We start from the raw sequence: 14,493 nt of genomic DNA, 5'->3' as shown, positions 1-14,493 counted from the left end.
AGTGAACCATCAGCACCCGCCAAAGAGAAGAGATAAGAGTTACTTGGTGCCCCACAGTTTAAAAAAAAAAAGGCGCTGCGGATCAGCAGCTAGGGAATCACATACCACTGTGTGTGTGTGTGTGTGTGTGTGTGTGTGTGTGTGAATAAGGGAGGGAGAACTCAAGATTTTGTAGTGGGTTTGTTTGTTTGTTTGGTTTTTTTTTTTTTTTTTTTTTTGGTTTTACGAGACAGGGTTTCTCTGTATTGTTTTGGAGGCTATCGGTCCAGCCCGGCCTCGAACTCACAGAGATCCGCCTGCCTCTGCCTCCCGAGTGCTGGGATTAAAGGCGTGCACCACCACTGCCCGGCGGGTTAGTTTGTTTTGAGATGGAGTCTCGTCTGGCATACTGGCAGACAGAGACAGATGGATCTCTTGAGGTTGAGGCCAGCCTGTTTTACAGAACAAGTTCCAGGACAGCCAGGGCTACACAGTGTAGCGGCATCTTGCTTTGCTGTGGTGGCCACATCCTAGGGGCGTGGTTTCAGGTATGTGACCCCCTTAATCGATAGAGGAGGGGCTGGCTTGCTGTGAGAGCATGGAAGGGCAGAGCCGGAATCTTCAGGAACAGGAAGACTGTGGTTATTTACTATTATTTATGTAAGTGCTTCCCTAATAAATACCTGTTTATCATGTATCTTGGGTCTTGTGGACTCATTTAAATCCCTCCTTCGACACAGAGAAACCATGTCTCAGAAAACAAATGTGGGGGGGTCTCCAGCATCCCAGACCAGATCCAAATTGACTACAGAGTGGAAGAACTCTTTGACCTGATTCTCCTACCTCCATCTGCAGAGTGCCCTGATTACAGGACTGTGCTACCACATTGGGTGTATGAGGTGCAATGGTCCAGCCCAAGCACCCTATTGACTGAACCACATCCTCAACCTTGTTTGTTTTTTGGGGACAGGATCTCGCTGTGTAGCCCAGTCTTAAGGCAGGTACGTGTTTCTAGCCACAGGTCCTGGCTTCTTTTGGAAATGGGTAAGAAATTGAGAGATTTGTTCAGTGAAGCACAACCTGAAATAATTCATGAATAGGGCCTGGCCCAGAAGCCAAAGCATAGCCGCTGTGTTTTCTTCCTGATTGCATTTAGGGCTCATTCACCTCACCATCCCCTCTTCCTGTTATGGCACCTAGACAGTTGAGACCAACGAGAATAAGTCCCTCCCTCCTAATATGCTCTGGGCCCCACGTCCTGTGTCCCATAACACTGGGAAGTGTCATGAATGTTCCCTCCTTAATATTTAAAATATTGGGGCTGGAAAGATGGCTCAGCACTGGCTGCCCTTCCAGAGGACCCTGGTTCAATTCCCAGCACCCACATGGCAGCTCACAACAGTAACTCCAGTTCCAGGGGATCTGACACCCTCACACAGGCTTACATGTAGGCAAAACACTAATTCACTATATATATACATATATATTATATTATATATATATGCATATATATAATGCCACATGGATGGCACTGGAGACGGCTCAGTAGTTAAGAACACTGGCTCCTTACATGGTGGTTCATAACTATAGCTCTGGTTCCAGGTGGCCTGACACTTTCGTCTGTCTCCAATTGTACAAGGTACATTGTGGTTCACAGACACTCAAGAAAAACATCCATACATATAAAAATGAGATAAAATGTCATATGAGAAAGTGAAGGTATCAGGACTTTACTGATGCCCATTAAAGGAAAGCTACTTCTTCCTGGTCAGAAGAATGGAATCTGTTCTTTCTTCTGGCTCTGAGTAGAGACGTGATATTTTGATCTGACTCAGCAGGCAAAGTCACTTCCCATCAAGCCTGAGGATTTGAGTTCAATTCTGGGGACCCACGTAGAAGAATAAGGTAACTGACTCCCAAAACTTGTCCTCTGCTCTCCCTGTGTGCACATATGCCGCCAACACATACACAAAATGAATGAATAAATAAGCGAAGTTTCAGAAAGTTGATTTAATCCGCCCTGTCAATCAGCCTGTCTAGGAGACCCCCCCAGGAAAGCTGATGCATTGAGGACAAGCTAAGGTGGCAGGAGGAACAACTCTCTCCTCAGTGGGATAAGGTACTTGAGCTTCTCTCACAGCAGTTGCTTGTACATCTTGTCGGTTTGACATTTGTGTCTAGGTTACCCAGACACATCTGAGAAGAGACTTAGTTGAGGAATTGCCTCAGTCAGATTGTCTTGTGGGCATGTCTGCCCAGCCTCCCTGTTTGGGTTGTAACTCAGAAAGTGTAGCTCCTTTTGTATCTGTCTCGTTTTTCAGATACTGACCAAAAGCCTAAGCCTGCTCTCTCTGAGGCTCTGGACTTCCTCACTGCTTCTCCGAAGACACCCAGCCTTGCTTCGGCTGCTTGCCAACCCCCTGCCTAACTCAAAAGGCATAACTTTGTCTCCTCTTTGGCTCCCTCCTCCCAGCAATGGTCCAGATTGTCAGCTTCTCTCCCATTGCTTTTCTCTCCGACTCTAATGAAAAAGTGCCCAAGCTTCCTTCCGTGTCTGTTTTAAAATTATTTTTTCAGTGAGAATAAGAACTCAAAAAAGAGACCCCTGCTCCTCCGTAACACTCCTGTTCCACAGGAGCCGGTCATCGTCAGAAGCATACTGTCTTGGTTTACTTTGTTGCTGTGATGAACACTATGACTTGTATGCTCTGATCATACTCCATCATAGAGGGAAGACATGGCAGGAGTAGAATCAGGAACCTAGAGGCAGAAACTGAAGAAGAAACTACAGAAGAACCCTGCTTCCTGGCTCAATTCACAAAGTTTACTCGTTTACTAATGCAACCCAGGACCACTTGCCCTGGTGGTGGCACCACCCACATCAGTCATTAATCAAGAAAATGCCCTGCAGACATGCCCACAGGACAATCTGATGGAGGCAATTTCTCATCTGAGTGTCCTTTCCCAGATTTGTCTGGGTAATCCTAGACATTAATGTCAAATTGACAGAAACCAAGCAGGACACACACCAAAACCACTGGAAACCCTTCAGTGGTCTCTCGGGACAAAGCCCAAGATCAATGGGATAACAATTAAAGCCTTGAGTGGTGTCTCCAGTTATTGTCTTAATTGGTATCCTCCCCAGGTTTACAGAATTTCAGATCCTCCTGATGGTATGCCAGCCTGTCTTATACTTCCCTAACCATGCTACTGCTAGAAGATTCTGTGTTGGGAAAATTTCAATCAGTAAGGAGAGAGAAGTTATGCAGTAAGCCGAAACAGAGTTTAGTACAGTTAAACTTCAAAAAAAATGTTTTAGGCTGAGTGTGGTGGCCCAGCCCTCAGGAGGCAGAGGCAGGTGGATCTTTCCAAATTTGAGGCCAGCCTCATCTACATAGTGAGTTCCAGAGCTATGTAGAGAGGCTCTGTCTCAAGAAACAAAAATAAATAAGTGAAAATAAAATGTTTTATTCGCATATATTAGCTATATATAATGGGTTTCATAGTAACATTGACATATATTCATAATGTAATAGATAATGTATTTTAATCATATTCATCTTTCTTGTCCCCTTCTGACTTATATCCTTTCTTTTCTCAACTAATTCCATTTCTGTTTTCATGCTGTGTTGTTGTTTTCATATGTGTGTGTGTCCATGTGTGTCCCAATGTATTCCACTAAGGTCAGTTACAGGAGCATGGACATCTTGCCACTGAAGAAAATGTCTTTCCCCTACCCCATGAACCATTAGCTGTCTATAAATCCTCACAGGGAGATGGAGCCTCATGACAGGATATTGATGGACCCAGTCTTGTGCAGATAATCATAGCTGCTCACTTACATTTTGTTCTCCTTCTTCTGCTATTTCCCCGAGCCTTGAGGGTGTGATACAGATGTCCCACTTATGACTGAGCATTCAACAGTCATTATGCTCATCACTGACCCACTATAAGTCTCTGCAGTTACTGCTGTCCACTACAAAGAGAAACTGATGAAAACCGTCAGCAGTACTGATCCCTGGGCATAAACATAGTTATTTAGAAGGCAACTTACTGGGTACATCATGTCAATTTATCAAAACAACAGACAGATGTGGCTTCCCCATTATGGCCTATGACTTTCCAGCCATGAACTTTTGAGTAGGTTTACAATACCAGGTATGAATTCCCCCATCGTGCAGTGGACCTCAAGTTCAATCAGGAAGCAAGTGGTTACCCCCATACCAGGCTTGCCACTATTTCATCAATGGGTACATCTTGCCTGACAGCATGCAAGGCTCACAACTAAGGAAGACTGTTGATTCTCTTCCAGCAGCCAGGCAGGAAGCTTTATTCCTCTGTGTCCTACAAGCCAGAGGGCATGGTGTCTTCAGCAATAGAGTTTTAGCGAACAGTCAACAGAAGCAGCAATTATTGTTTTGGGACCAGCGAACAGGCTCAAGGAGTCAAGAATGTTGCCCAAGTTTCTGTCTTGTGCCATCAGGTAGAGGTTGCTGCGGAGAGAATCCTGTAGTAGTTGAGAAGCTGGAAGGGGGGGAGACTAGCAGTGTGAAGTATCAGAGGGTGGACAGGGAGGAAGAGCAGAGCTGAAGACATCAGGAAGATATGTGACGCTTGAAGGCACACGGATAATCATTAGGCAATAGGTACACGGGTAACCATTAGATGATATAGGCACACGGGTAACCGTTAGATGATATAGGCTTAGGGAACTGCATCCCTAAGTGAAGACAATGCTGGGTGGGGGGTTCAGCTTCAGAGCCCCAGGGCCACAACTGGGGTAGTGGAAGGAAACAGGAGGGAGGGCGAGGGATCCAGTCAAGGTAAAATTTCTAGAAAGTGGCCATTGAGGTCCCTGAGATCTCAGGAAAGTTCTTTTAGAGAAGAAGTCAGGGCAGATATCCTACCCCTATACCCCATAGTTCCAACATCAGTTCTGTTTATAATGCGATTCTGTTCAAGTCAGTATAAGGACAGAGGAGAGGTGAAACAGAGGAAGGTTGAAGTGTGGTGTGTATTGTAAATAATTGACAAAGCCCTGACACTGGAGCCTCAGTACATTCAGAGGGATCAATCCAGCTACAGGAGGTACCTAGAATAGAGCATCACATGGGGCCAAGGACGCCATGGGACCTCTAAATGAGCTTCAGAAGGTGTCCCCTGGCCTCTCAAGCATATTGCCTGGATTTACACAGCAGAATGGGGGAAGACAGCCCATAGCTTTAACAGGGTCTTCTTAGAAGGCTCTGTTTCCAAGGTAGGGGGGGGACCCTTTTGAGAAGGACAAAGGTACAATCATGGGACACAGTCTCTTAAATCTTTTTCTCAACTTTCTTTCCAACTCCTCCTTTTCTTTTTCTTTCTTTTTTTAAAAATTTTTTGGCTTTTCGAGACAGGGTTTCTCTGTGTAGCTTTGGAGCCTGTCCTGGCACTCGTTTTGTAGACGAGGCTGGTAACTCACAGAGATCCACCTGTCTGCCTCCCGAGTGCTGGGATTAAAGGTGTGCACCGCCACCACCTGGCCCCAACCCCTCCTTTTCAGGATGAGACCCCAGTCAGTCCCCAGACACTACAGCGCAGAGATCTATGGCTAGGGATAAGTTAGGGCTCCTTGGCTGAGAGTCACTGACAAGGGCTATCTGCCAGAGCAGATAACTGTGTGGGGGTGGGGTGGGTGGGGGTGGGTGGGACCATGCATTCCTGATGGAATAAACCTAAGGGAAGGTTTGAGGTGTCCCTTAGGGGACACATGTGGGGCCCAAACGTTTGGCAAGCATTCCCACATAAAACCTAACAAAAGCTGAAAAAGGAATTCTAAACACCAAAGAACAGAATCAAGCATGGTTTCTTGGTGGCAGAATTTTCTCGGATGGGCTCTGTTTGCTAGAGGCTCTCACACCTCTCCCACTCAGGCCATCCTGCTCTGCTCCAGACGAGTGTCTCTGCTTCCCAGAAACCCCTGTGTTATAACATAACCCCTTAGACATAGCACCTTTTCCAAATGGAGGCCTGGGAGCTGGTCAGTCGCTAAAGTGCTTTGGCACAAACACAAGGAGTGAGGACCTGCCACCAAGCCTAATGATCTTGGTTTGATCCGTGACCCCATAGTAAAGGAGGGAGCTGACTCCCATAAGCTGTTCCCTGACCTCTAAATGTGTTCACATTTACCCACGCATACACACAAATAAGATAAACGAAATGCAATTACATTAAAAAAATTATATGCTTGTAATTCCAGAGCTGGGGAGGTAGGAACAGGAGGATCCCTGGGTTTTCTGGTTAGCCAAATTGGCCACCTTAGGATCCAAAGAGAGACTATGTCTCAAAAGTTAAGCCAGAAAGCATCTGAGGAAGGAAGATGCAGGTTGAGGACCTCTGGCCTCCAAACAAACACGCATGCTCATCCACACATAAATAAAAAGTGCCCTGTCTTGTTTTAAGGAAGAAAGACCACACTGGCCTCTTCAATATAAATGCCCAGGACCAGGAAAGTTTTCCTTCCTCCCTCCTTTCTCTCAGACAAGTTCTCATGTAGCCCGAGATGGACTGGAACTTGCGGTGTAGATGAGAATGAACTTCAGTTTATCTTCCTGCCTCCATACCTCAAGTGCTGGATTAGAAGAATGCACTGTCACACCTGATTTAAAACACTGTTTCAAAGTCACACAGAAAAGCTCAGATGATTGTATTGGCCTTTTGGAGATGGCCTGAGGACGGTGTGAAAGGCCAGGGACAACCCTGAACTTTCTAACTGGGAGAAAATGTGTCCCTCGTAGCTCCAGTTGTTTCCATTACCATTAGCCACACTGAACTTAAGTGACTAGGTAGGTCACTGCTCGTTTATTGCCTGTCTTTCCTGGGCAGAGCTTAAGGACAGAGATTATGATGTTCCCCACTTTGTTTTCCCTTGTGAGGCAGACTGTCATGTAGCCCAGGCTAGCCTGGAACACAGTATGTAGCTGAGGATGCCCTTGAATATTTATTTGATCCTTCTGCTTCTGCCTCCTGCGTGCTGGTAAGATAGGCATGTGCCACTACACCCTGTTTATGTGGTGCTGGAAACCAAACCAAGAGCTTCAAGCACTCTGGGCAAGCACCCTATCAACTGAGCTACACCTGCAGCCAAACCTCTCCATCTTCAGTGTCTACATAGCAGCTGACATTTCATTGTCCATGTTTATTGGGCAAGTAAATGAATAGGCTTGTTCATCACCTACAATCCACCGTCTGCTGAGACTCTCAGCACTTTCCCGTCTTCCGATCCTCACGTCGCTCTGTGCTTCCTTCCCATGAGCAAGCACCCTGGAGTCCCTCTCCCGTCTTTAGCCCTTCAGATGTTCTCTTGCCCTGGGCTACTTCAGGGGTTGACTACCTGTGAGTGAAAGCAGCATGTACACCCGTCAGGGAGCCTTCAAGACAGGTCCTTGCATGGCAAGACACCAACATCGATGGTGGGACAAAGTATGGTTTTCTGTATCTTTACCCACTAAGCAGGGGCCTCAAAGGTGCCAGCGGTCACAGGACAGCCTTTCTCCACAGAACGCTATATAGTTTATTTTTCCACAGGTAACCCAGGCCCCAAGTGCCGAGTACTGTGCATCTTGGTTACCCATCTGTGCCTCCCATCTCAGAGCCACCCGAGGGACAAGCAGTAGGTGATCCAAGTCAACACTGTGACTGCCGAGTCAGTGTGAAATATGGAAGTGGAGAGGTGGGGGGCACATCTTCATCCAGCCTCTTCCACCCATCCCCCATGTCCAGGAAAAGATTTGACAAACCAGGAAGGTAAATATAAATAATTTAGAAATAATAAATAGGGCTTCTGCTTCCACAAGTGATCACAAAGCTGGCTTCGGCACAGGCTCTTCCAGCAACGTGACTACAATGCTATCTCCTCAAAATTCATTCCCCAGGGCCTGGGGCCATTTCTGGATTCTCCCAGAGGATTATCCTTAGCTGAGGTTTCTGGTGTCTGTAGAGCTGGGATCCATGAGCGCCTTGGAGCTTGGTCAGTGGTGAGGTCATCTCTCCTGCTCCATGTCTGTCACTCACCGGCCTGGAGCCTGAGCTCTGCAGCCCCGATTTCAGGCTGAGGTTCCTGGCTAGTGAGGCCAGGTGGGATTGTTCCAGGCAGGGCGACACATGGGTAAAGGTCCAGTGTGCAAAGGCTTAGAGAGCATCCTCAGCCCAGACAGCCGCAGGCAGTGGCAGAGAGGTGGTCCACGGTCCTCCAGGTGCTGTTCACGTCCATGAAGGAGACGGCTTCATAGCGAGTGGGCCGGCAGCACGGCTGGCTGATCGGCCGGGACCCGGGGGGCGACCGCAGGGCCCCGGCGCCCAGTAGGTTAGCCAGGCTGAGGTCGTGCGGGGAACGTGCTCGGCGGCACGAGCCGCTGCAAAAGCGGAAACGTACCAGCTCGTCCGAGCTGTGGCCCAGGCCCAGGGCGCTCACCGGCACCAGTTGCGAGCGCAGGCGACAGCCGCGCGTATCCGTGGCCCGGGCGCGACTGCTACGGGTCCCTACACGCGCTGCGCGTACCCCGCGGAGCGCCCCGGGAGGAGACTGGAGCGCGGGACCTGGCGGCGGGGGTGCAGGCTGGGGAGACTGTGGCGGTGGTGGCAGGGCTCTTTCGCTGCACAAATGCGCAGTGTGTCCCCCTGGAATGAGACTTAATCACTTTCGGGACGGGGGAGGGTCTAGGGTTAGCCTCACCCCTGCACCTCCCTGTCGCGCTCTCACCTACCAGGCAGGTAGCCGGTTGGGGGCGCCAGGACCGGCGAGGGACCATCGCGAATGGCGGGACTGCCGGACATGGGGTCCAGGGAGGCTTCTGTGACGCTGCTCAGCAGGGCAAGAGCAGCTAGGGTTGGCCACCAGGCTGACTGCACAGCGAAAAGAGGAGGCTCAGGGAGGAACAGAGACCACTCCATCGGGTTCCTAGCTGGGTGGCTAGTGCAGGGAAGGGCTTCGGTTTAATAGGCATTTGCTGCTTCAGGGAGCCCAGAGGAGGAATCACCCGAGGGACATCCTGTTCCTTTCCTCTCGCCTCTTGATATTTCCTCCCTCACATCTGACCCCTGCCCAGGCTATGTTCTACCTCTTTTTCACAATTAAACTCAGCTGGGAAATGCAAGGGAATGCCTCACCTGCCACCTAGGCCGGAGGCAGTGGGGCAATGCAGTAGGGTCTCCAAGTCCCAGCTCCATTTCTGTCAACACCAGGAGCTCCCATCAGCCTTCGTGGGCCTGTTTCGCCACCCACTTTTTGCGGCAGCTGCAAATTGAAAAAGGGGTTAGTTATGTTTTTGGGGTATTCATCCTTCCACTTCAGTTTCTCAAAGCTACCCTGGAGCTTAGACAGCTGGAGTCAGACCAGCAGCAGTATTTCCTCCTCCACAATTCCACGAGGTCCTTGGCTCACTTTTCCAGATGGGCGAACGAGGCTCAACTGAGCTCAGATTGTGTAAGGCCACAGTGGGTAAACTCACACAGCTGTGGTCCTGTCTTCTAGGACCCTCCTGCTCTGTACTTGAGGGCTGAAGGTACCAGGAGAAAGTAGTAACTGGACACCCTTAGCTATTACTCAGTATTCGCTCCAACACCCAGGGGAGGAAGCAGAGCCCCGGAGAATTACAGTGCCAGGTGGTCACTCTGAGTTGTCTGGTGACTAGGATCCTAGGCCACCTGAAATCTCTGCTCTGGACCCAGGGTCACCTGAGTTCTGTTTTAGGCCCACAGATGTCCCCCAAGAGCCTGCCCGGGGAGTGATGGACCTTCTGGAAAACACAATGCCTGGATCATGGTTTCCTGTGGCCACCAGGGGGCAGAGTTTGCCAAGCCTGCGGACTTAAGGGGGCTGGCGGACGGCTTCTCCACATCCTCTGCATGTTCAGTTCTGCGCCATTCTCAGGAGGACCAGCCAGTCCTATACACTAGCCTGGTCTCTGAGAGCTGAACCACTCTGAGAGCTGGCCATCTAGGCCATCAGCCTTCTGTCGATCAGGCACCCTCGCCTCGCTCCCACGAGTTTCCCCCGTGAACCATCCTTCCTGACCGCAGCCGACTTTACTGAACACCACATCTTGTGAGCCACCCCCCTGGGTCTCCCAGAACCTTTAAGAGTTCTCATTAGCTAGTCTCCTCTTGGGTCCCAGATGTTATCCTCTGTCCTTCTGCTAGCACACAGAATACACGGGGACGTCGACGACGACGACACATCCCTCCCAGGCCTTTGTCCAGGAAGTGGCGCTCTAGGGCTTAGTTGTGTACCTGTTGGCTAACTAGATTCAGATCCCCAGAGACCTGGCTGGTGACTATTCTCTCAGATGGAGGGAAAGTCAGACAAGGCAGCCTTAGGGGTATCTGCGCTAGGGGGAGCTCAGGAGCAAGTCCCTCGAGGGCAGTTCAGACCGTTCTCCTTCTTTGCCATCTGGGATATTTGGTCCTTCAGCCCTTGCCACCCCTGTCCACCAGCCCTATACTCACCCAGGGGGGCTCGCACCGAGTCCTTCTAGGCACCTTTCCTGGGACCAGTGCTGGGCTTTCCCCCGAAGCTCACATGGATCGTGCCCAGAGTTGTGCACCTGACAGAGCCTCTTTTAGCCAAAAGTGGGACTTTGGCAGCCGGTCTGTGCCCTGTGGCGGCAGCGGGAGCCTCATATTACAGCCAGCCTAGAGGGCTAACACAGTCCAACAGCCTAGCGACAAGAGGGACCGAGGGACTGGGAGGGGCAGCTACGCTGAGGGCCCAGAAGAGAGGCTGAGAGAAAAGGGGGAGGGAGAAGACCTTTCTGGCCCTTCTTTTGCCCCAGGAGCGTTCATCAGGGGATGGGCAAGAAGGCTGCCTTACCTCGGGTGCAGGGCTCCGAGCCCCAGTCGCAGCAAAGGCTGGGGCCCGAGGGACTTGTTGCTGGCAGAGCCCGCGGGCCGCATCTGGGGGCCGAGCCCAACTCCATCCCTCAGCAGCCTCCTGCCCGCCGCCGTCCGGTGTCAAATTCCAGCCCCGGCGTCACCAGATCCCGGGGTGGGGCCCAGAGCGCCCCCGCCCCGCCCCACCTTTCAGGGCTCACCTGGCTGCTCCACCCTTCAGATCCGGTCCCCACTGGCTCGGCTAGGTCCCCTTAGGTGGGGGCTAGACACTGGGAGAAGACCCCAGGAGGCAGAGTAGAGATCGCGGGCGGCAGCGAGGCGCTCAAAACTGGGAATTCGAAGTTGGTAGACGCGCAAAGTAGGGAACTGGGAGGCCTGGCCAAGGGCGGGAGAGATCGAGGGAGGGCGGTGAAGGAGGGGCAGCCTGGAGGAGAGTTCCAGCTTGGGTTGTGCAGACATAGGGGTGCTGGCTAGCTACCCTGCAGCGTCGATTGGTGACTCCGGGACCCTCAGAAAGCTCAGCTGCCTCAAAGCGGCAGGGCTCTGCCTTGAGCTCCCACTATCCAAGGACAGTTTGTTTCATTGCTCAGTTACAGGGTCTCGGAGCTCAAAGGAATTCATGTACACTGTCTCAATGAAGGCAATGATTGTGTGTGTGTGTGTGTGTGTGTGTGTGTGTGTGTGTGTGTGTGTGTGTGTGTGTTGGGGGGGGCAGGGGTGAAGAATCCGAGAGCCAAAGTGTTGAATTGGTTTTGAGGTGTGATAAGGCAATTTGACGGATGTCTGCGGGTTGGTTGATGGCTATAATTGGAAATGTCTAACTAGTCTGAAGCTCATCGTAAAGATGCTGACCTGGTCTGAGTGGTCAGACACGCATTTTCGTTGAATGACTGCACTGGGGAAGAGTGTGGTTTTGAGACAAGCAAGACACGAGGGGTGCAGGCTGCTGGGGACAAAAAGATGAATCCTGAGCAGGGTTGTGGGGAGCTAGGGGCTTCAGGGACCCAATCTCTAACACCCCTGCCTGATTGGACAAAGAGAGGTGGTAAAACGGACCAAGGAACAAGGATGGATTCTAGGAGCTTATACTCCCTGGGGGGAGGTCCAGGTGTGTGTGGTGGTGGTGGGGCATGAATTCAGTGTGGAGTATGTTGAACTAGAAGGGTCTATGGGCTCTCCTGCTGGAAATGCCCTGGAAGCCAGGAACAAAGAGAAGGTAATTGGGCTGGTGATGGCAATTCGGTATTTGCTGACCAGTACACTCATAACTAGATGCTGGGTGTGAGGAAGAATACCCAGGGAATGTCTGTGGACTAGATGTACCCTGGCTATGTGCCTATCCCTGTTGACCTTTAAGAACTACCCATATCAAGGCTCCATCCCGTTCTGAATCAGAATCCTTGGGTGGGCAGGTGCAAATTTCCATGCTTCCTTTACCTGTGACTCTGGTACACAGCCAGGGCTAACCACAGGTTTGGAGAGAACAGTTCTGTGCAGGGCTTGAGGCTGAAGTCTGACTGCACAGACGGGGCAGCCGCTGCCGGTGAGGGCTGTCCCCAGACTCCACAGGACTGCACAGGATGGGAGGAAGCTCACTGGACAGCTTGGTCTCTTTTTTCATCTAGCTGGCTGCTGAACTGAAGTGCTCTTTTCAGCCAGGGCTACTACTGACAGCCATGGAGCTTAGGCCACATAAGGAGGGTTGTAGTTCTTAGGATGGCCAGGTTTCTCTGTAGTTAGGAGGCTTACCAGTGGGAGGACCAAGGCATGTCTAGGCCCTGGATTGGTTGAGATAGGAGAGATAAGGGAACAGCTGTCCCACTTACTGTCATAGTGGCCAGTTTCTGGAAAGAAGTTACCTCCATGATTGCATGTCAGGGTGTACATTTGAGCTTTCTCAGACCTGCCTGGGGTTGCTTCAAGAAGGGTCGGATTACAGAGCTCTAAGGGGGTAAAATGGGACATGAATGCTCTTTCTAAAGTTCCCAGAGGGCAGGGCTGGGGGGCTGGGGGCTTTCCTGTTTTCCCATTGAGAAGGGGGCGAGTACTAACGGGGGATGGGCCATATCCACTTCAAAGTGGAGCCATGGATGACAGGAATTGAGGTCTGTGGGTTTCGCTGCCCTCTGTGGGCTTCTCTTCTGCTGGCCCTTATTTATTTTGTGTTTTGTGTTTCAGTGTAGGTATACCACAGGAGCCTTGGAGGTCAGAAGGGGCATTAGATTCCCTGGAACTGGAGTTACAGGTGACCATGAGTACTGGGATGTGGGTGCTGGGTCCTCTGTAAGAGCTGTAAGCACTCTACTGCTGAGCTGGAGACCTCAAAGGTTCTACCCGGGATGGGAAGTGAAAGGGACCCAGGAGTCCGTGGGCTGGAGAGAAGACACTTGAGTTCAGTTCTGTTAAGGCCCCACATTTCTGTTTCTTCCAGAAAAGTTAGAGAAAACAACAGGAGGCCAAGTTCAGGGGAGAGCTTTATTGCTTCCATGAGGGCTGCCTGGGACAGCTGCTGCAGCCTGGGAAAGGTCCTTGAGCCTCACTTCCCTCTGGTCCTGGGTAGGACCCATGGAGCTGGCAGTCTCATCAAGAAACCCAGACCACCTGACAGTTTGTCAGTCTAGGAAGGAGCACTGATCCCATGGATCAGGGACAGCTATGGAGAGGAGGCATTCTCCTCAGGCTGGGCCTTGCCTCCTGAATTCTGTCTGCCCTTGTCCAAGAGCTGTCCTGTTGGCTTTAAAGGGATGGCTCTGGGGTTCCCCTGTGGGACACTGGGGGCTGGTGAGAGGGAGTACTCCACCTCCCCCCAAGGAAGGCCAAAGTGTATCATGAGCTGGAGATGGCAGACATGAGATGCTACCCACCTCCCTGTGGCCCTGAAGCATGGTCTGGCACTTCCATCCTTCAGAGAGCTCGCGGGTACCACTGCCTGGTGGGCCCTCTAGTGGACCTCTTTCTGCACAGCAAGTGGACCAAATGTGACATCTTATTTAAAAATAAATTATCCCTCCCCTCCCACACCCAAATTCACGAAATGATAATACACCAAACACTGATTGGAGAAATGATTCTGGCAGCACTCTCGCTCCCAAATGTCCCACCTCCTGCATGCTGGGCCTGCTGGTCACAGCCAGTGGCCTCCTGGCCATCTGGCTTCACGGACCCAGGCTGCGAGGCAGAGTGCTGGTCTCTGACGCTGGCCTGGAACAGGCACAGCTCTGGTTGCCTTGCCAAGGCCTCACTGGCCCTCGGGCCCCTTGGCACTGTCCTTCTCTGGGTCGGAAGACTCCTATGCGGGTGGCAGCTGCTTGTTCCTGGTGTGAGCCTCTATGGCCCAGCATTGGGCCCACTCAGATGCCACTGCTTAGGTCAGTGATGACGCGAGCTTTCACCAGCTTCCGTAGAAACTCCTTTTCTCGCTGGATGTTGTGCGTCCAGGACTAGAAGGAGAGAGATGGAGAGTTCTGAAGTGGGTAGTCCAGAGGAGTGCTGGGACACAGCTTTGCTTAAACCTAGGTCAGTGCCCTCTTCCAGTCACCACCCTCTGAAACACTGTGACTGGGAACTACAGGCACACATTTGTCCTCTGTCTCCCTACAAGACCACGATAACCTGTTAATGAATGCTACAACTCTTTCCCCAACA

At 51.1% G+C, this 14,493-nt stretch overlaps 2 protein-coding genes across 8 annotated transcripts in view; both read right to left on the bottom strand.

Moving 5' to 3' along the window:
- Window positions 1–3,431: 3,431 nt before the first annotated feature.
- On the bottom strand, window positions 3,432–11,405 carry Artn (artemin). 4 transcript variants are annotated; one of them, XM_005083900.4, is made up of 5 exons: window positions 10,829–11,405; window positions 10,465–10,614; window positions 9,127–9,253; window positions 8,724–8,862; window positions 3,432–8,637 (listed from the first exon to the last, which is right to left on the bottom strand). In XM_005083900.4, exons 3-5 carry the CDS (start codon window positions 9,184–9,186, stop codon window positions 8,162–8,164), a joined length of 675 nt encoding a protein of 224 aa, XP_005083957.1. In that variant the 5' UTR covers window positions 9,187–9,253; window positions 10,465–10,614; window positions 10,829–11,405; the 3' UTR covers window positions 3,432–8,161. The 4 variants fall into 4 exon arrangements, with proteins under 4 accessions (XP_005083957.1, XP_040612763.1, XP_021090819.1 ...); XM_040756829.1 differs by having other exon boundaries at window positions 10,465–11,405; XM_021235160.2 differs by lacking the exon at window positions 10,465–10,614.
- Window positions 11,406–13,309: 1,904 nt separating this feature from the next.
- Window positions 13,310–14,493, bottom strand: part of St3gal3 (ST3 beta-galactoside alpha-2,3-sialyltransferase 3) — a 218,164-nt gene continuing 216,980 nt past the window's right edge. For all 4 annotated transcript variants that reach the window (XM_005083888.4, XM_005083887.4, XM_040756828.1 and 1 more), the window contains one exon: window positions 13,310–14,288. In XM_005083888.4, coding sequence (XP_005083945.1) covers window positions 14,199–14,288 — 90 coding nt within the window. In that variant the 3' untranslated portion in view covers window positions 13,310–14,198. The remainder of the gene's footprint in view (window positions 14,289–14,493) is intronic.

The sequence above is a fragment of the Mesocricetus auratus genome, unplaced genomic scaffold (assembly GCF_017639785.1).
Source record: "Mesocricetus auratus isolate SY011 unplaced genomic scaffold, BCM_Maur_2.0 Super-Scaffold_100014, whole genome shotgun sequence".
Lineage (NCBI taxonomy): Eukaryota > Metazoa > Chordata > Mammalia > Rodentia > Cricetidae > Mesocricetus > Mesocricetus auratus.
The sequence above is the reverse complement of the archived record's forward strand: the minus strand, read 5'-3'. Positions and strand labels throughout refer to the sequence as shown.

Bases quoted from the DNA above. Each gene is read 5' to 3' on its own strand.
- Artn (XM_040756829.1), bottom strand. From the start codon at position 9,186: ATGGAGCTGGGACTTGGAGACCCTACTGCATTGCCCCACTGCCTCCGG. The intron at 8,863-9,126 runs GTGAGGCATTCC...TTCGCTGTGCAG, and splicing joins GCCTCCGGCCTAGGTGGCAG to TCAGCCTGGTGGCCAACCCT. The intron at 8,638-8,723 runs GTAGGTGAGAGC...GTCTCATTCCAG, and splicing joins CCCAACCGGCTACCTGCCTG to GGGGACACACTGCGCATTTG.